At 46.4% G+C, this 21,937-nt stretch overlaps 1 protein-coding gene across 2 annotated transcripts; it reads right to left on the bottom strand.

Moving 5' to 3' along the window:
- Positions 1-4,640: 4,640 nt before the first annotated feature.
- LOC310699007 (transmembrane protein 74-like) lies at positions 4,641-7,198 on the bottom strand. 2 transcript variants are annotated; one of them, XM_083520597.1, is made up of 2 exons: positions 7,080-7,198; positions 4,641-6,071 (listed from the first exon to the last, which is right to left on the bottom strand). In XM_083520597.1, exon 2 carries the CDS (start codon positions 5,900-5,902, stop codon positions 4,931-4,933), a length of 972 nt encoding a protein of 323 aa, XP_083376723.1. In that variant the 5' UTR covers positions 5,903-6,071; positions 7,080-7,198; the 3' UTR covers positions 4,641-4,930. The 2 variants fall into 2 exon arrangements, with proteins under 2 accessions (XP_083376723.1, XP_083376724.1); XM_083520598.1 differs by lacking the exon at positions 7,080-7,198 and adding an exon at positions 6,749-7,060 and having other exon boundaries at positions 4,651-6,071.
- Positions 7,199-21,937: the final 14,739 nt, after the last annotated feature.

The following is a 21,937-nucleotide window of genomic DNA, read 5'->3' as shown; positions in this document are numbered from 1 at the left end:
AAACCTCACTCTGCCCAACGGTAGGGTTGGTCCCATGACCACACGGGTGGCGCTGTGGGTTAAACCACAGAGCCTAGGGATTGCCAATCAGAAAGTCGGTGGTTCGAATTCCCGTGACTGGGTGAGCTCCCATTGCTTGGTCCCTGCTCCTGCCAACCTAGCAGTTCGAAAGCACATCAAAGTGCAAATAGATAAATAGGTACCGCTCCAGCAGGAAGGTAAATGGTGTTTCCATGTGCTGCTCTGGTTCACCAGAAGCGGCTTAGTCATGCTGGCCACATGACCAGGAAGCTGTATGCTGGCTCCCTCGGCCAATAAAGCGACATGAGCGCCGCAATCCCATAGTCGGCCACGACTGGACCTAATGGTCAGGGGTCCCTTTACCTTTAATGACACCGAGCATCAGAAACCTCACTCTGCCCAATGGTAGGGTTGGTCCCATGACCACAGCGTCACAATGGCTCTTGATTTGCCAGCAATGGATACTTAATACACACAGCACATGTATTTAGGGGCAGGCAGACAAGCACTTTGTACACGACCTTCCCCAACAACTGCACATTAAATGAGAAGGTGTATATTGGAAATTTCCTTTTACCAAAGGGTTTAGGATTAATCTAATGTAGAGAAAACACCACAGAGGAAATGTACAAAGCCTAGCTGGCTATAGCTCTTGGGTCTGATTAGCAGCAAATTCTTCTAGATAACCCCCATTGAAATGAACAGATTTGCACCGGCTGGCATGTTTCGATGGACACTTATGCAACACAACTTGCATGACTGCTTGACACTCTTTGATATTCTGCAGTGCCTCATGTGTTCCTTATGTGAATTTTGTTCTAAAAACCCCCAGTTCCAATCTCCACATTGCAAATGACCGGAGCATCTTTCAGAAGTTTGGACTGGTCAAATACATGGGGACAACAACTGATGATAAACAGGGCAATTATCAAAGGCATCCGCATTAGAATATTTTTTGTAAGGTTGCTGACCTCCTCAAGCCTTCAAGGGCAGGAAGGGTTATAAATCTAATGACTAAATGACTCATGGGGCTTAAAGGAGTTTTATATCTCACATAGATGTGCAGGTATAAGCAGAAAAAAACACTGCACCCCTGATAAGCAGAGTAAAAAAATCCACTCAAATTGAAATTGAGTGCTCCAGTCTTTAATTGCCGATGTTCTGGGGCTCGGTTACTGGTGCCCCTTAGCATACTGCCACAGTCTGTTAATAACCTTTCATGTAGGCTGTTACAGTTTATGGTTTTTAGAGTGACAGAGAGTATTAAATACTCTATACGAAGCATGGAAGGGATGGGTAGAGAAACATGGACCTAGCCGGATGAAAATGCCACCAAGCAATTATTTTAACACACAACAAGAAAGTTAGCGCAATTTGGAACACCAAAATGTCATTTCCGAGTACCAGCTTCAAGTGAGGAACTCACACTAGATCCCTGTGGAAAATGTAGGGCAGTTATTTGTGCCTGAATAAGGAAGGCAGTCTGTGGTAAATAGTGGTAACAAGAGACCAAATTCCACACCTTCCTGACAAATTAAAAACAGGCAAATCACGTGCTCCAGGTGATAGCTACCTGAGAGTTCTTAAAGAACTCAAATGTTAAATTGCTGGTCTTCTAACAAACATCTGTGACTTGTCCCTAAGATCAGTTTCTGCACCTGGAATGCAATCAAAGTAACACCAATTTTTAAATGGATCCAGGGGGAATCCATAAAATTACAGGGCTGTTACTTCACATATGTCCTGAGAAAACTGGTAGAAAGCATTATTAAAGGTAAAATTTTCAAATATAGAGAATAACAACCCCTGCTGATTTTTTTTTAACTTGGGAGGGGGGGGGAAGGTAAGAAAGGACACAATGGGGGTGTATCAAATGAAGGAGTTTCCCTCTCTCTTTCATTATCCTATAATGTGGGGTCATCCACTGAAGCTGAACGTTGGACAATTCAGGGCAGACCAAAAGGAAGCACACAGTTAAACTGCGGAACTCTCTGCAGCAGGATGTACTTAAAGCAACTCAGACTGCTTTACAAGGGGTTGGGACACATTCTAGGCAAGTTGCTTTGAACCTTTGTTTTAAATAGCAACCAACTAATGCAATAAATAATAAAACAATAAATAAGGCAGTAAGTGGCTAGTAGTTGTGATGGTTATGTTCTGCCTCCACTGTTGGGCACAGAATGCCTCTGAAAAACAGTTGCTGGGAATCTCAAGTGAAGAAAATGCTGTTGTGCTCACATTCTGTGGGCATCTGCTGGGCAGCTGTGAAAGCAGGAAGCTGGGCTAGATGGGCTTTTGATCTGATTCTGTATCACTCTTCTTCAGATGCATACGAACATTGGAAGTTGACTTACGCCGAGTCAGCCCATTGGCCCATTTAGCTCAGTATTGCCTACACTGCCTGGCAGTGGCCCTTCAGGGCTCCAGGCAGGAGGATTTGCCCACCACTGTGGGTTAAACCACAGAGCCTAGGACTTGCTGATCAGTAGGTTGGCAGTTCGAATCCCCGCGACGGGGTGAGCTCCCGTTGCTTGGTCCCTGCTCCTGCCAACCTAGCTGTTCGATAGCACATCAAAGTGCAAGTAGAAAAATAGGTACTGCTCTGGCGGGAAGGTAAACGGTGTTTCTGTGCGCGGCTCTGGTTTGCCAGAAGCGGCTTAGTTATGCTGGCCACATGACCCGAAAGCTATATGCCGGCTCCCTTGGCCAATAAAGCGAGATGAGCGCCGCAACCCCAGAGTCGGTCATAACTGGACCCAATGGTCAGGGGTCCCTTCACCTTTACCTTGAGATGCCAGAAATTGAGCCAGAGGCCTTCTGTACACCCATCAGATGCTGAAGCTGGAGCTATGGCAGTTCTCATGCTCAGGCTGCAATGCTACAAATGTTTATTTGGACCTGAAGATCTCGTCTGCCCCTTCTCTGTGTGAAAGGGCCTTTGCGGATATAGAACCTTTGTGACATCTCCCATTACCTTAACTGTAATGCTTTTCAGTGAATTCAGTACGCAGACACCTCTTGGCTATTTACAGACAATTCACATATGCACCGTTTGATGCCCATAGCATGGAAGAGATGGTGCGCACATGTGAATGTTGACATCACACAGACACAGCCTTCTTCTTGGCATAGACACGATGTTATCCAGTGGAGTGAGTCCACGCATTCAGCTGCCTGCTCATCAAGTCCTGGTTCGCACACACACAAGACTTGACATCTCTGATCTTGGTTGATGTGCACATCTCAGCTGATTGTGTGGCCTGACTCCACTGAAAACCATTGCGCTGAAGAGGCCACATGGAGGCTCTGTATGCGATGACACAGTCTCACACATAAGCCACCACTTGATCCTGCAATGCGTGGGCAATGCCACCAGCCAGCCTTGAATAACGTTAAATAAGTTGGCGCTCTTGTTATTAAATATACCAAGAAAAAAGCACACCAAGAACTCAGGCCAATGTAAGTTTCAATAGTGGGAGTGGGCATCTCCTGGAATCCTGGCAGCCCAGCAAAGCCCACTGCCGACACCTTACCCATACCCCCCTTAAACTTTCATTGCTTATAGCACCACACCACCCTTTTTATTTTCTACAGGTACCCTGATGTAATGTCGCTTTGGGGTACTGTGGGGCATTAAGGTGGCAGGCCCCAGTGCAGATTAAGGACATGTCATTTTAATTCCTCACAGAGCCCTGGAGTGACACTTACAAATGGTGCTGTGGAAAATGGAAAGGGCAGCTCCTAGACCTTCACTGGGGGGTGGGTCTGCCAGCCAATGGCAATGCGAATTCTACTGTTATTGCATGTACACTAGGACCACATCCACACCCTACCTTTAAAGCAATAAATGTAAGCCACTTTAAGCAGTCATGGCTTCCCCCAAAGAACTCTGGGAGCTGTAGTTTGGTAAGGGTGTTGAGAGTTGACAGAAGACTCCTGTTCCGCTCCCACAGCTACAAACCCCAGCGTGGTTTCACAATCAATTATCCCTCTTCCCAGGGAACTCTGTTTAAAGTGGAATCACAGAGCTTTAAATGTAGGGTGTGAATGTGGCTCTAAGCCAGTGTTTCCCAACCGGTGTTCCGCGGCACACTACTGTGCCGTGAGACATTGGCTGGTGTGCCGTGGGAGGGAGGCGGGCGAGTCGGGCGGTGAGAGGCGGCGGCGGCGAGGATCCGCGTCGAGCCGGGGGCGGCTCCGCGGTGGTGGTGCCGAGCGGCGGGGCAGCGCGTGCAAAAGGGAGGAGCGCGAGACAGCGGAGGAGGAGGAGGCCGGCATGTCCGGGCAGCAGCAGCAACAACAGCAGCAGCAACTCCCGGCGACGGCTCCTCAAGCCCCGCCGCCGCCCCCTCCTCCGCCCGCTATCACCGCCACCACCACAACAGCCGCCGCCGCCTCAGTTGCCACCGTCCCTCAGTCCCTCGCTCTGCTGCCTCCTCCCACCCCCAAAGCTTGGAGGTTCCCCGGCAAGGGGGAGGGAAAAAACTTTCACTTTCGTGCGTCCCTCCCGGCGTGACGCTGCGCGCTGACGTCACGGGGCGGGGCTTTAATGGTGGTGTGCCGCGAGATTTTTTTTCAGTAAACAGGTGTGCCGTTGCCCAAAAAAGTTTGGGAAACACTGCTCTAAGCAACGCAGTTTCAATGGACATCAGCCATAGAAGAATTTCCATAAACACCAAGAGAACCATTTTCAATCACTCTGAATCCTATGTATGCATTATTTCGAATATTATCTCTTTTGTCTTTTCGTCCAAGACTACAACGTCTACAGAACACAAACATGCCATTTCAGTGGGCTAGGAAAAGATACTCTTCAACGGACAGCACTTGCTATTTTAAGCTTCATTTGGTTTCATGTAATGACAATTACGTTCTTCATCCTTTGCTGCCTCAGAGTGCCAAGGACGTCCTAACTATCTACGGCAAGAGCATCCTCCTCAACTAACGATAACTCCATGTTATCGTTTGTGGAAGATTTCACTCGGAAATTAAAGGAGCCGTAGAGCTTGGCCGATTCCTTGGAGGCTGCAAACCTGCTTCTCCTGTAGAGCTCGCCTTTCCACATAGAGATCATGAGCAAACTGGACAGTACTACGCCCCCCAACGTTAAAAGGCAGAGACCGGCAATCACACAACGATCCAGGTGAGCCCCAATCTTGGCGCTCTCATTCTCCAGCCGCTCCATTTCCCTTGCCGCCACCGTGCTGGGATCCACGGTCACGTCCCTGGGGACCACGTAGGAAACGATCACTAGCAATATCCCGCTGACCAGGAAGAAGATGGCGCTGATGAAGCCATAGTCTACTGACTTTCCTCCATCAGCTTCCGAGGCAGCATCATCGTTTTCTTCGGAAATCAGTGAGGGTGGATCGTAGGGCCATTCGAGGGGCATCCCTCCAGCAGGGTCAGGGTGGGGAATGAGATCCTGGCCTTGGCAGCAGCTCTTGTGGGCAAGACGTCCTGCGTAGTCCAGATTGTTGACATTTTCGTCCACGAAAGTGAAGGACGTCTCCGATTCGCAGCAGCAAGCTCTCTGTTGGGTTGCCTCCTTTGCTTCTTTGGGAAAGCTGGGATGGCAGGTGATCTCACCTGTGGTTGTACATTCTGGGCACGGTGAGGAACCAGTGGTGAAGGAAAGAGGGGCTTCAGCAAGATCTGCCCTTTGGATGGCTTTGCAGTGCCTCTCGCAGCACTCAGCAGCCATGGATATGGTTGCAGTCCTTCCTGCACTTTCACCGGGCTGTCCCTGACCAGGGGGAGTAGGCACACTCCAGTCCATATTCTGACACTGATCAGACTGACCACCCTCTTTGGTGAGGTACAGAAGCTCCACGCATGCCATCAGGAAGCCCCCTTGAACTAGCCGTGGTTTACCATTCATAAGCCCATGCTTCAGTAAACAGTGACAATTCCAACCTCGCCATCAAGCGCGAAAGAGCAGTTGCCCAACTGAAGCGATCTACTGTTTTCCAGCCACTGTTTTAGCTGGGACACTGTTTCAGCCACTACCCAATTAAACAAATTTCCTTGGACAAGCATTCCTTTTCAATCTGCAAATAGAAAGGGGTAGAGGGAGAAAACAGCTTCATCATTCAAGATATATTATGAAGCTAATACAGACTCAAACTCATTATTCCGATTTTGTCCAGCGTGTGAGTACATTTGTGTGCATGTGTGTGCGTGGCAGGCAAACAACAAATGCGATTGTTTTAATCAAGCACTTAAAGCCGAAATCCGCTTGCCGAACTCAAATCTATTAGGAACTCTAATCAACCTTTGACACCGCTATCCAATTACAGAAAGAACCCATCGGAAATAAAGGGGAGGCAAAAATATATACCCATAGTTTCCCCCTGAAAGGCAAAGACCATCGAGTTTCAAACGGAGGAAAGTGCAAACTCAAGAAAGAACTAAACTGGGGTGGGGAGTCCACATTCAAATGCGGAGTCTAATTAGGAAGAAGCCCGCAAATCCCTTGTAGCTCGGCAAATCCAGGATCTCTATTCTCTTGTGGAAATCTGATAATCCCAGGAGGAGGGAAAGGAGCACTTTCTGAAGCAGATCTCCAGCTCCGATTAAAACGCACACACACCCGCCAGCCTGCAATGAAATTATGCTCCTCAAAGACAGAGGATGCAAAGAAACGGAGAGGAACGATGCGCTGCTTGCAAGGCAGAGAGAAAACTTGGAGCATGAAAAAAAATAAAGAACAAACCACCTACTGTACCTTAAAGAAAGGAGGTGAGGAAGGGAAAAAACACCCAGCATTGACTTTTATCTATCTATCCATCCATCTATGAAGCAAAATATAATTATTATGAATTACATCCCCGGAGAGCTGCTGCCTTCTGGGCGCCCGTGCCAACAGACTGGTTTGCGGGATGCCCCCCAAAAGCCGTGTCACAGCCCAGGCTGGCACCAAGGAGACCTTTCCCTGCTTTTTCCTCCCCGGGGTTTGCGTGCAAACTCCAGGCGGACGCGTTTCTAAGGGTCGTCAGGAGGCGGACTCGGGTGGCCCCGGCAGCTGGTTCCCCTTCATTCCCCTTCTCCGGACATACCTTTCCCCGCTCAGTTTGCGCCCACCCGGCGGCGGCGGCGGCGCTGCCCATCCCGCTGAAGTCTCGCCAAGAAGTCCTGGCGGCCGCGCTCCTCCCGCACGCTGCTCCGCCCGCCTCCCGAGGGGCTCGTGGGGGGAGGGAGGGAGGGAGGAGGAGCTCGCGGTGCATGCTGGGAGACGTAGTCCTGCCGGGGGAGGAGAGGCGGGCGGGCGGCAGGGTCCGGAGTTCCTGAGCGGGCAGCCCGGGGAGGTGGTGGCGCGGACAGAGTGAGAGGCCGCCGGCAGCGCTGGTCTCTCGGCGCGTGGGAAGCCATGAAGCGACGTCCTTCGAGCATGTGCAGAGTGCCGCCCTCCCCGCCCGCAAACAAGCGAGTTAGCGCCGGCCGCAGAGGTTTAGGATCGCAAAAGGAGTTTCGCGCAGGAGCGAGAAAGCAGAGTTGACGCTGGGGATGGGCGCAATTCAGCAAGATCCGTTCCGTATTTCATTGTGGTTTCCTTACCTCTCCACCTCATCTATTGCTCATTCATTCATGATCATAGGATCGTAGAACTGTAGACTTGGAAGGGACCCCAAGGGTCATAAAGTCCGACCCGCTGCAATGCAGGAATCTCAACTAAAGCATCCGTAACAGATACAATGGTACCTCGGGTTAAGTACTTAATTCGTCCCGGAGGTCCGTTCTTAACCTGAAACTGTTCTTAACCTGAAGCACCACTTTAGCTAATGGGGCCTCCTGTTGCCGCCGCGCTGCCGGAACACAATTTCTGTTCTCATCCTAAAGCAAAGTTCTTAACCTGAAGCACTATTTCTGGGCTAGTGGAGTCTGTAACCTGAAGCATATGTAACCTGAAGCGTATGTAACCTGAGGTACCACTGTATGTCTATGTCGTTTTGCACTCACGCCAGTGGCAAAGCAGCTCACAAACAATAAATAACAGCGACATAATAGAACATCACAATTATAGAATAAATAACAAATCATCAGTAGGACGACCAACCTTCTCCTACCAAACACTGTTAACTGCAGCAACTAAAAAAAGGGGAAACGAAACAGCAAAACCACAAGAAAAGTCATATTATATGATTCACAAAGCACTACAGCACCTTTTCCCTCACTGTTCTTTCTCTGGAAACAGCCCCCTTATGAAGGCTGGAGGGTGGGGCAAGGCAGGTGGAAAAAGCAACCGCTGTTTTATCAAGACACAAAAGGCAACGTGCAGGCACATTTGGAATGCACACCTCTTGTTAGTTTCTAACAGGAGAGAGAAGCTGGTCTGGTGCATATGGAGCCAACCACTGCCTCTGCCTAACCTCCCTCACAGGGTTGTTGGGAGGATAAAATGGGGAGAGGGAACCATATCCCTGAGGTCCTCTCAGGAAAGATAGAATTTTTCATGCAACAACAGTGATTTATACATTATATTTTTTAAATAAATAATAATGTGGGGACTTCCTTTTTTATATACAGTGGTGCCCCGCAAGACGAATGCCTCGCAAGACGGAAAACTCGCTAGACGAAAGAGTTTTCCGTTTTGGAGGTGCTTCGCAAAACGAATTTCCTATGGGCTTGCTTCGCAAGACGACAATGTCTTGCAAGTTCCTGCTGGTTTTCCCCCCCTTTCTCCCCCTTTTCTAAGCCGCTAAGCCGCTTATCAGCTGATCCAATCAGCAGATAAGCCGCTAAAAGCCGCTAATAGCGCTAATCCGCTAATTCGTCAATGGGCTTGCTTCGCAAGACGAAAAAACCGCTAGACGAAGAGAATCACAGAACGGATTCTTTTCGTCTTGCGAGGCACTACTGTATAAAAAAGTGGGATGTTCATTATTTCCAATGAAGAGGACTTGTGATGGATATGAGAGAAGAAAGAGCTAGTGCATTGAGATGCAAGATCAGTAACAGAGAATCTGTGGCTCTTCAGATACTGCTGGACCGCCATTCACAATGCTAGCTGGGGCTGATGGAAGTTGGGAGTCTCAGCAACAAGTTGATGGCCATAAGAACAGAAAACGAGCCTTCTGGGTGGATCAAGTCAATGGTCCATCTAGTTCACCATCCTGCTCTCACAGGGGCCAACTGGATGTCTGTGGGAAGCCTGCAAGCTGGACACAAGCATAACTCTGCCCACCACAATTCCCAGGAACTGGAATTCAGAAACATAGTGCCTGTGGCAGTGGAGGTAGAACATAGCCATTGTGGCTAGTAGCCATTGATAGCCTTGACCTTCATAAACTTGTCTAATCCTTCTGTGAAGACATCTAAGTTGGTGCCCATCACTGCTTCCTGTGGGAGTGTTCCATAGTTTAACTGTGTGAAGAAGTATTCCCCCCCATCCATTCTGAACCTTCCAACATGATGACCATGAGTTCTAGCGGTATTAGAGAGGGAGAAAAACATTGCTCTATCTACTTTCTCCATGCCATTCTTTGTTTTTGTGTCATCCTGACCATATGTTCCCCATCCCTGTGGTAAGTAGACCACACCCACAAAAGCATTATCTTCATAGACTGGTGACTCTGATCCTACATTTTCACTCAGAGCTGCAGTGCTCCAAGTAAAGGCCTTTCTGATTCTCACTTTGTTTTCAGACTGTCAGTAGTAAAGTGTTCACAGACGGCTTTGTGCTCTTTTATAACTGCGTAAATGTGTTCTGCCAAAGATGTCAGGTGTGGAGATGGTGAGAAACCCCCCCCCCCCACTGCATAGCAACATGGAGGCTTCTGCAACCACAAATATAACTGCCTAAAAGATTAATCAGGCAACGTGAAAAGGGAAGCAACATTCATTAAAGAGCTGGAAAACTTCCCCACCCATTTTTATTTTTATTTTTCTCTTCTTTTCATTTTGCTGAGTTTGCACATGCACGTTTGAGTGATGGCTTGCATGTGTGAAATGGTTGCTGCGCATCAAAGAAGGCAGGCAGAGCATTGATTATCTGTAATACTTTTTTGTGCAGGCAAGCCATACGATCACAAGAAGCACATAAAAATATTATTTACTGTTGTCCCTTGACACAATTAGCTTGCAACCTGTGACACGTCCCACAATTCTTTCATGGCTCTGCTCATCACTACCACTGCTGCTGTGTTACAATATTTTCTGAATGACCAGCGTTCTGAGTGAGTTGTGATGAGATCCTGGAAGACAGAGCTATGTGTCTGATGCAGCCTGACCTGTGTCTACACAGGTCCCTCAGGTATCGTGGAGGATGCTGTCCCACAGTGCCAGTGTTGTTGCAATATTAAACTTACATTCTAATAAGCTTCTATATGCCCAAGGCAACAAAATTTCTCCAGCCAGCCCTGGACATAGGATCAGTCTAGGCTATGAAGTCCATGTGGGTGACCTTCCGCAGTGAATTATGTGGGATCATGGGAAATTTCTTTTCTTTGGTTGCTCCCGTTCTGCAAGAATTGGTGAATGAGGGAAGTACTTGCAGACACACCTACTGCACCTGTTTACTTCAAGTCCAAGGGGAATGATCTGAAGGAACCTGAAGCCATCACCTCTGAAGTTAAACAGGTCTAGGTCTGGTCAGTGCCTTGGATGGGAGACTGCCTGGAAAGAGCATGTATTCATACATTCCATGATGAAAGGAAGGCAAAATATAAATGTTAATAAGCAGATGATTTGGACTACAACTCCCATCAGCTTGAATACATCTACAGGGCACCAGTTTGAGGAAGATGAGTGTAAGGCAAGGGCTTTCCCACTGACTGCAACCTGATCCCATTAGCTGGTGAATGAGCCCACTATGTAAAGCATATACTTTGCCAACTGAGCTTAGGACCCCTCTCCCTAAGTGGTTGCTTGGTATATAATAGCTAGCAGGTACACAATGGGAAAAATATGACACACTGCTTGTACTTGGAGATTGTCAGTGCATACAGCATTAGACAAATATTTGGACCACTATTTTTTACTAAAGACAGTTGGATTGCTGAATGTTCAAAGTGTATTACAGTGACAGCTCTATTGATTTGCAAATCAAACAGGAAGAGAGAGGAAAATAACACCACACTTCTCTGGACACCTTAGCTAATGCACAGCCTCCCTTTATCTGCCACGCATTAAGAAACCCGTCAATATTCTGGAGGGGGAAAGTGTGTGGTACTGTATATTGCACCAGAACTGCCAATAACTTCATTGCAAAAGGCTTCTTTTCCCCATTGGTCATCAAGCAGGAACACAAGTTCAACAATTAGGACACACTCAGAAAGAGAATCGTGCTAGATCAGAGCAACAGCTGTTAGTTCATCTTCCAGTTTCCTGCAGTAGCCAACCGTATGCCCATAAGCAGGGCATGGAGGCAACAGGCCTCCCTTGCTATTGTTCCCCAGCCTCTGATATTGGATGTGTATAACCATCATGACTCTCCTTCCTTGGAGGTTTTTAAGCAGAGGTGGAATGGCCATCTGTCATGGATGGTTTAGCTGAAAATCCTGCGTTGCAGGGGGTTGGACTAGATGACCCTTGTGGTCCCTTCAGAATCTGCAATTCCATGATTCTGTGACAAGTAGCAGTTGATAGTCTTGTCCTCCATCCTTTAGTTTAGAGGGACACATTTTTATTTACCCAGGCTTTTGGTGTTTACATTTTTGAGGAAAGATGTATGATTACAGCATCTTCTGTGGCATTCATCTTTTAGTGTGGTGGGACTTTTCCTTTTTCTTGTATTGTTAGATGAACACTTTAAGAAATGTTTTGTTTTGTAGGCTGTTTCTCTCTCTCTCTCTCTCTCTCTCTCTCTCTCTCTCTCTCTCCTCTCTCTGTATCGTTTTAACTGAGGTTACCTGTTCTGTATTTTATCTTGTTGTGAAGTTGCTTAGAAGGTGAGGGTTTTTTTGGTATATAGTGACAAAGCCAAGGGATAAATTTGAAGGGGTCCAGGGTGGAGGAGACACGGGGAATATTCCATTGCACAAGCAAAAATCATTGCACTGATGGAACATTTGCCTTAGCATTATATTGGGGTCTACACAATAACAACAACACAAACCAAGATGATGCTGAAGATCATAACAATGAGGCAAATGGCCTAGTGCTCTTCCTAAACAGAAATAAACACTAGGATGGGGATTTGCTTTAGAAGAGAGGGAACACTAATTCATGAATCACTTATTGTCATGCGGATTTTACATTAGATTTCAAGTGGAGCTGTCCATAGTACTGATCACATCATTGTTAATCTCTGTGTACATCTCTTGGTTCAGGAGAGGTGAGTTTCAGAAGATTTTCCCAAGAGGCAAATAAATGCTTGCTTTACATTATCCACTCAAGGGAAAACTACTTCCACTCAGTAACCTCAAGATAGACAAGGTCAGATTTGTGCTTTCTGCTCTCTGAGGTCTGGTACTCTCTCCCCTTGAACTCCCAATGCATATTCACAATACTTTACTCTTTTGCAAAATACGGGCAGAAGAGAAAAAGGAAACACAGCAAAGTTGCCTAGCAACTGCAGGGATACATTATACAACCATTTCTGATCCCAGCACCTGCCCTTCCCTGGGCCTCAGTGTACTGGGTGGAGTTGGCCTTGACTACAAATAATCATCTGGCACTAACCGAAAGTTATGTCTTTGATTACAGAAGATAGCAGGGTGGTACAGAATGGAGTTGACTGCTCTCACCAGCTGGTACACAGTTTTTAGTTTATTCATTCAAATTCCTTCCCTCCTAGTTCTGGTGTTCCTATGAGGAAGGAGGCCCAAGCTTCTGGTGGTACTCCTGAAGGTATCTTTCTTCCCAAATGTACACAAAGAGTGAGAGCTTTACATCACAAGATGAGACATGTTATACTGTCAGTGGGAGCCAGCTGGTATTGGGTCCCTAGTTAGTAGGGTTTACACAACCATTGTTGTTGTTTAGTTGTTTAGTCAGGTCCGAATCTTCATGACCCCATGGTCACTTCCATACATCACTACTGGGAAAACCATAGCTTCAGCTATACGGACCTTTGTCGGCAAGGTGATGTCTCTGCTTTTTAATATGCTGTCTAGGTTTGCCATCGCCTTTCTCCCAAGGAGCAGGCGTCTTTTAATTTCGTGGCTGCTGTCACCATCTGCAGTGATCATGGAGCCCAAGAAAGTAAAATCTCTCACTGCCTCCATTTCTTCCCCTTCTATTTGCCAGGAGGTGATGGGACTAGTGGCCATGATCTTCGTTTTTTTGATGTTGAGCTTCAGACCATATTTTGCGCTCTCCTTTTTCACCCTCATTAAAAGGTTCTTTAATTCCTCCTCACTTTCTGCCATCAAGGTTGTGTCATCTACATATCTGAGGTTGTTGATATTTCTTCCAGCAATCTTAATTCTGGTTTGGGATTCATTCAGTCCAGCCTTTCGCATGCTGAATTCTGCATATAAGTTAAATAATCAGGGAGACAATATACAGCCTTGTCGTACTCCTTTTCCAATTTTGAACCAATCACTTGTTCCATATCCAGTTCTAACTGTAGTGTCTTGTCCCACATAGAGATTTCTCAGGAGACAGATGAAGTGATCAGGCACTCCCATTTCTTTAAGAACTTGCCATAGTTTGCTGTGGTCGACACAGTCAAAGGCTTTTGCGTAGTCAATGAAGCAGAAGTAGATGTCTTTCTGGAACTCTCTAGCTTTCTCCATAATCCATCGCATGTTTGCAATTTGGTCTCTTGTTCCTCTGCCCACTTCTGGGAGTTCTCAGTCCACATACTGCTTAGAATTAGAATTGTAGAACTTTAAGCATAACCTTACTAGCGTGTGAAATGAGTGCAATTTTGCGGTAGTTGGAGCATTCTTTGGCACTGCCCTTCTTTGGGCTTGGGATGTAGACTGATCTTCTCCAATCGTCTGGCCACTGCTGAGTTTTCCAAACTTGCTGGCATATTGAGTGTAGCACCTTATATTAGTATATTAATACTATTTATGTATTTATACCCCACCCTTTTCCTTGACAGGACCCAAGGCAGCTACTGATACTTGTGCAGTTAGTGACCCATCAAGGAAGAAAATGGTGACTTGGAGTTTATTTTACATCAGTATGGTGGCGCAGTCCAACTCACAAGCATTTTTTTCTGCTCCCCAAGACTCCACCATATTTGAAATGGGAGACTGTGTGTGTGTGTGTGTGTGTGTTTGAGAGAGAGAGAGAGAGAATGTGACCACTTTGGACCATTCTACTGCTGGCCCTGGAGAGTTGACCAAGCTTGAATGTGACCCTCAGGCGAAAAAACCTTAAACACCCCTGTTATGCTTCATTGTTTCCTACTTTCTTGTTGAACACCACAACTTCATTAAAGCATTTTGATCATTAAGCTTGGTGGGTAGGAAAGGACATAGCACGTCAGCAATAAAGAATGGTTGCAGTAGTTATGTGTTTTTATTTCCATATTCTGGCATGAGGGCAGACTCCTGCCAATACTGAGTCAAACCAGCAGCATGGCCCTTGTGGTTTTGCAATCACAGCCACCTGCAGCATGAGGATGGGGAACCAATGCAGTCAACACACTATGCAATGTGGAATGATGGGGTTAAGCTGTACATCATATTAGGCTGCAATTAAATTTCACACCAATTCAGAAGCTGGCAGGATTCCAGGATCTAATTGCTACTGAGATTTTGAGGAGTGTCATACTTTGAGTGTTGAGAGAGAGTGTGTGTGTTGAGCTTTGAAAAGCATCAACACTGGACTCAGCAGATGGCTGGGTTCAAGTGTCTGTATTTGTCATCCTTTCCACTGAACTGTGGCCAAACAAATGAACTACATTAACCACCAAAAGACTACACTCCTCTCTCTTACCTACGAATCTCACCAGGCATTGTCCAAACACTTCCAAGCACGTCTTTATAACCCCCATGCAAATTTTGGAAAGACGAAAAGTCTCCCAAACCTGAATTCAATATTCCAAATGTCACCAGTTTGGTGCCTGTAGCCACAATGGCACCCTTGAGGTCTTCTTTTACCACCACTGCCCCACACATTGCCCCTTGGTCATGAGGTAGTGACAATGTTCACCATTTTTCTCATGAAAAGTGCTTAGAACTAAAGGAGGAAGTAGGAAAGAGTCACAAGAGTTAAGCTCAATTCCTGCCCCCCTCCTCTTGTCCTCGCCTCATACACTACTTTTGCAGCTACTACTTACTTAAAGCCATTTGCAAATGCCTTGCATTTGCATTTCATTAAACAGGTAAACTTGGCTTACTTTTGGTTGTGAACTAGGATATCCTGATTTCTGGATAACCGAGTACCATGTATGCTAAGCTACGAAGTGCCTTATGACTCAGGATGCCTCTCCCAATATGAACATCTGCAGACCCTTGGCTCATCTTCTGAGCCCCTTCTCCTTGTCCCTCTTCTGAGGGTTGCTCCGAGGGTGGTGACAAGGGAGAGGGTCTTTTCAGTTGTGGCTCCCACCTGTGGAATGTTCTCTCCAGTGAGGTCCCCCTGGTGCCTTCATTGACATCATCTTGGTGCCACGTAAATACTTTCCTTCCTTTCCTGGATTTTGATAAAATAAATTGGTGTGAATACTGTGCTGCCAAAACTTTCTGTGGCTGTTATGGATGGGGGTTGTTTTGGTGGTATAATATATCTATATTTTTGTCGGAAGTTGCTTGGAGACCTTTGAGTAACAAGCAAATATCAAATTCTTCTTCTTCTTCTTCTTCTTCTTCTTCTTCTTCTTCTTCTTCTTCTTCTTCTTCTTCCTCCTCCTCCTCCTCCTCCTCTTCCTCCTCCTCTTTCTCTTCCTCTTCCCACAAACAACAAAAACATTTTGTTGGAAGTATCTTCCTAATGTATATGTCTCATTTACTCACATTTCCTTCCATTTCAACTCAACCTTGTCCTCCAGATTCCAACACACAACTTCTCTACAATGTGTGGAATGGTTTGCAGGCCTCTGGGGCCTGTGGACATTTTGCAAAGCACTTCAAATCTTCTAGCAAACAATATGGCTCTCTGAAGTAGTGTTGGGGATGCACCTCGTCCTTCCAGAAGACAAAACAGTCAGGTGAGCAACCCAGAGACGAAAGCATGGCATACGCCAAAAAATGTTGCCGGTTCCCAGAGGGATAAATTCAGCAACGGTTGTAAGGACCAGCTGTATGTTGTACTGTCTGATATAATGTCTGTACATCTATCAGGGTTTATTCACTGTCGGAAGCATGTCAGAGGTGACCCAAGACAAAGAGCTCTTATGCGGCTTATTATGCACTTGCTTCATGGCTCTCCAGTCTTAGAAAAATCATTAGCTAAGTACTGTAGCTTCATAAGTAGAATCATAACTACTGCTGAGTCTAAATTTAGTTATGCATTAGCTGGATCTATGGCAAGGTTGCACTGCAAAAAACCTCTAATGTATATCACTTGGAGATTTATTGTTTTGTTTAACACATTCAATTCCATAAGCCATATTTAACAGACACTTAGAAGCTCCCCCACTCCGGCCCAAGTCTCTATGACTTCGGCCTTCCATGGGCAACCTCTTGCAGCTGGTCCTAGGATATCATTTTTTCTTGACATCTGCCTTAAGGATGAACCAACCCTTCAGTCACTATAGTGGGATGATCTGACATAAGGGTTGTTTTGTCTCTTGAACCTTGATTACAGGGGCTGCACATACATTGGGGGTTTAACTAATTTGGTAGCAGAGTCCTCTGCAATTCACTGACCAGGACACGGGTCTGCAGCAAGCTTTCTCCTAGGGCAAGGGGCGATGAGAAGGCTGGGGGGCTGGGGACAGTGCACAGTTAATGCTTTGTTTTAGCATATAACACAGAGGCTAATTTTCCCATCACAAGATTTCCCCTGTAAAGCTGAAGTACTATAGTGCTTATGCCTAGAGATGCAAAACTGTCCATGCTTATCTGAGACTGTGGTGATCACACAGGGTCCCCGGATGTTTCATCGTCTATTGATCCCTGTGCCACCACTTTATTTCTGACTGCCACCACCCAGGCCCTACCTGGTAAAATACTGAGTCCAGTCAGGGTTAAGTTGGAACATAAACTTCTGTTTATTTATTGCAGTTTAAGAAGTGTGTGGTTTCATAAATGGTCTCAGTCAATTACAATCATGGGATGCCTTTCCAGACCTATAACTTCCACTACCTGCTCTCACTCACTAAATCACCTCTCAGAAATTTACTTGTCTTCCTAGCTCCCAACTGTTCCTGACTCAGCTTATTTCGCTGCACTAACTCAACCTACCCACACTTTAGCCCAATTCACTCCCACTTCACTCAACCACCAAACTCCCAACAAACTCCTCCCTTTGCCCCTCCAAGAGCTGGTTTTATAGTCTTTCTGATTCCACCCCCCTGGGTTCTGATTGGGTAACCTGTTTAACTATGTCACCTCCAGCACTCTCATATGTTAACGTCACAGAGACCATGCCCCATTGAACTCAGTGTGACTCCTTTGTCTAATTTTCTAACTTTGACCACTTCCTACTAGACAATAGCTCTCACTGAGGACCTTTGAAGCAAGGGAATAGGGTGGATCTGCTAGGACTCACTCAGCTTATGATGGATGGCGAGTATTCCCTTGCTGGTCTAAACCACTGAGCCTCTTGGGCTTGCTGATCGGTAGGTCGGTGGTTCAGATCCCTGCGACAGGGTGAGCTCCTGTTGCTCTGTCCCAGCTTCTGCCAACCTAGCAGTTTGAAAGCACACCAGTGCAACTAGATAAATAGGTACTGCTGTGGCAGGAAGGTAAACGGTGTTTCCATGCGCTCTGGCTTCTGTCACGGTGTCCTGTTGTGCCAGAAGAGGTTTAGTCATGCTGGTCACATGATCCAGAAAGCTGTCTGTGGACAAACAGCGAGATGAGCGCCACAACCCTATAGTCGCCTTTGACTGGACTTAACTGTCCAGGGGTCCTTTACCTTTTTACCTATGACTCACTAAGGTCATGTCACACCATACATTTAAAGCACTATGAGACCACTTTAAACAGTCATAGCTTTTCCCCAAAGAACTCTGGGAATTGTAGTTTGTTAAGTGTGCTGAGAGTTTTTAGGAGACCCCTGTTCCCACTCAGAGCTACAATTTGTAGTTTCCTGTGAAGAGGGATTGATATATAAACCACTCTGGAAGTGCAGGTCTGGGAGAGTCTGGTATTGGGATTGTCTGCCAACCTTTTTGGATCCATTGGCACATTTGCCAACCAGAGGAATTGTCATGGATACCACACACATACCACAACTTACTGGCTACAAGAGAATGCTTACTGTGAGCCCAATTTCATGGGGGGGGGGGACGACGACCTTGTGGACACCAGGGGAATTCTGTGTGAGTGCATTTGGGTCTGTGGGTACCATCTTGCCAACTCTTGCCCTAGGCTTAGCACGTTGTTAAAAGTAACCCTAACCTATTTTTGCACACAATGGGATGTACAGACCTCTGAGTAAATATGCATAGAGTAGGAGATACTTTTCTTCTTCGGAAGGTAGAAAATCTTATCTAGTTTATAGGTGGGCTCTCTTACAAGGGCTGTTTAGCTTCCACAGAAGAAGCTGCTTGAGACCACCAGAATCTATATGATGAGTTCCCCCGTTTTTATGCTGGCGTGTTCAGTGCTAATGCTGAAAATATCTGATGTAATGAGCAATATTTCTTTTCAGAGTCAGCCTCTCACATATTACCAGTGCCCAACGGAAGCAATAAAACATTACAACTATTCTTGTGCATTATTAATTATGCATGTCATTTGTAGTGTCCTGCACAATGACACACTGAGTGCAAATTGGCTTTCAAAGGCATGCAATGGTTACTTATGTATAGCAAATGCACCCGCTCTATGTCTGCAAAGAAGAACAAATTTAAAGAGCATGGAACATACAGTACACTGGTTTGCATTTATGACCAGATGGATCTGAAAATGATTATGGTAAGGGGAAACAGAGTTGTATCCAACTAAGCTCAACTCATGGACATATTTAAGTGAATAGACTGAGCCAGTCATTTCTATTCATTTCAGTAGGTCTATTCTCTGACTATAAGACTGTAGATGCAACTCATAGTTTTGGCTACAACCCATAGCTTTGTTTTCATTAATTTGGGTTTAATTTGTTTGATTTCTTTCTCGGGGAGTGGGGACAACTTTACCACTCTGTGGGCTGCATTCCCTCCTCAGCGACCTCCTCAGGGTCACACATGTCAGTGGCGTGTGGGTCAGAGTCAAAAGTGGGCAATGGATGTAAACGTTACTTTTGTATGGTAGGGTAGTTTCTAAACACAGCCCTCGCTGTCCTCCATCCATCCAGGCAGGAGACCTTATAAAAGTTCAAGGGTGTCTTCCAGCAAGGCAAAAACACTCAAAGAAGAGTCATCGAGGGGAGTGGCCTAGGGAGAAGTGATGTGGCTGGGAAGAATCCTGGGGGCCAATTGGCAAAGCCATATATGTGTTCACTTCACAAAGCCAAGATCTAGAAGGATCCAGAAGTACACCAAGTAGGACACTTCCTATTAGCAGAGTAGGTGAACTATGACAAGCTGGAGACAGGTAAGTTACCTTTACAGTCGTACCTCTACTTTGGGTTGTGAGCGTGGCAGACCCAGAAGTGTATACAGTGGTACCTCGGGTTAAGTACTTAATTCGTTCCAGAGGTCCGTTCTTAACCTGAAACTGTTCTTAACCTGAAGCACCACTTTAGCTAATGGGGCCTCCTGCTACCGCTGCGCCGCCGGAGCACAATTTCTGTTCTCATCCTGAAGCAAAGTTCTTAACCTGAAGCACTCTTTCTGGGTTAGCGGAGTCTGTAACCTGAAGCGTATGTAACCTGAAGCATATGCAAACCGAGGTACCACTGTACTTTAGGTTTTGCCACGCGCACATGGGTAGAAGTGCTCTGCACTCTGCACATGTGTGCAGAAGCAGCGCCTCCGGATACAAAGTTTTTAGGTTGTGGACGGACCCCCTGAATGAATTAAGTTCATATCCAGAGGGTCCACTGTATATTTAAAGTGGGCTGCTCCAAAAGGGACTCTTCAATATAAAAGAACTCCAGAGACAAATTGTCAGCTGCAGATCAGAGACATTTTTTGCCCAAGGTTATACACACTCTCCAAAGAGGAAAAGAAGTAATCAAGTGTCAAAATAATTATCGTCTTCAGATTCTCCTGGGTAAAATTTAGAAATAATAAAATCAACAGGTTATTTTAGTCAGTGATGCATGAGACCAGGATTTGCCAGAGGCATGGAAAGTGTTCAGCTCAGAAGCATCAGTGAGTTCATCGCCTTATCACACGAGGACACCAACGGCTTCCTTGAATAATCTAGAAGTTGCGTGTTGAGTCCCACAATGCCACCCCCCAAAAAATTCACACTTCACACATCAATTTTTGGTTAAGGTTTTTGGCATAATTTTGGCCACAACTTTATTCAAAATACAAAAAATGTGAGTGGTTGCTTAGGCATTGGTTATGACTATCTGTCCTTGCCCTCAGGGACAGAGCTGGCCTTCCGGACACCAACGGAAGCCAGCGTGGGAAACAAGTATTGGGTGAGAAATGAAGCTGGGCATCAGACCCTCACTTCTCACCCTCATGTTCCTGTGGGGCTTGCATGGCCCAAGTCCGACGCCACGGACAAGGACGAAAAGAATGGCAAGCCCCTGGATTCCTTTAACGGAATTCCCTTTCCGCATCATTTGGAGGGATAGGCACTTACCCCTCCAAGCACCAATTTCACCAATGCCTAACCGCCATGGAGCCCACAGCTCACCGCCAAACCACTCACAGACCCAACCAAGCCCTCAGCTTGGCCACCACTGCACCCAGCCAAGCCTCATTCCCTGAGGCAGAAAGATGCACGGCATCATCTCTGAAAAAGGATGCAGCCTGAAAAAGAATCTCAGGATGGGAAATCACATCTCCACCCAGCTCACAAAGGTGCACACCATCATCTCTGAAAAAGGATTCAGCCTGAAAAAGAATCTCAGGATGGGAAATCACATCTCCACCCAGCTCAAAAATCTTTTTAGACACAGCAGAATTGATGCGCTTCCTGGCCCTTTCAGTGGCAGCTGGGCAACGACTACCCTTCCAAATACGTCGTTGCAAAAGCTTTGACCAAAATATTTTTGCTGTTGGCACCACTGCCCGCAGCTTCTCCAGGTCACCCAAAATTTTAGCACGTAGTGAAAAAACAGTCCATGGAAACCAGGTCGTTCTCACCCAGCTGCACCCCAACAGTAGTGGACGGCCCTTCCAGCAGCACCTGCCTCCGAATCAGCGGCAGGATTTCTGGCCGGCGCATTCCCCGTCTGGACAGCCAAGGCAACTGCACATATGGAGGAAGGCCGAGACCCGGTCCCAATCCGGACTGCCGTGCACTGATGCCAGCCCAATGCATGATGCTGTGCCCCACCATCCAGATGTGGACAGCTGCTAAACCTAAGATAAAACAAGCAAAAATGGTAAGACACCAATAATGTTAACGAACATAACCTTTGAATGCATTCGATTTCCAACGACCTGTATTTTATTTCCACTGCCTTATTAACACGCTTTCCAGCCTTCTCGGTGGTAGTTTGTCTAGGCATTGGTTCCCAGCTAGCTGCACCTGACCTCAACAGGGCAGCACTGACGACTGGGCCCCACCATATCGCCAGTACAAATAAACAGCGTGGGGGAGCAATGAACCAGGATCAGACTCAAGCTCACCCCCAAAACTGCCCAGTAACGGCAGGGTGGCTTGTTCCCCCAACCGCAACACGTGCTCTCTGTTAGGGAGAACACGCTTTGTCATTAATTTGATTTTAATTTGATTTAATTAATTTTATAATGAATGTTTTAGAATGTTGAACTATTTTGATTGTTGTTAGCCGCCCTGAGCCCAGCTTCGGCTGGGGAGGGCGGGATATAAATAAAATTTAT

Source organism: Podarcis liolepis (genome assembly GCF_965112155.1).
Source record: "Podarcis liolepis genome assembly, contig: HAP1_SCAFFOLD_251, whole genome shotgun sequence".
Taxonomy (NCBI): Eukaryota; Metazoa; Chordata; class Lepidosauria; order Squamata; family Lacertidae; genus Podarcis; species Podarcis liolepis.
Note: the sequence above shows the minus strand (reverse complement) of the source record. Positions and strands in the feature narration are given on the sequence as shown.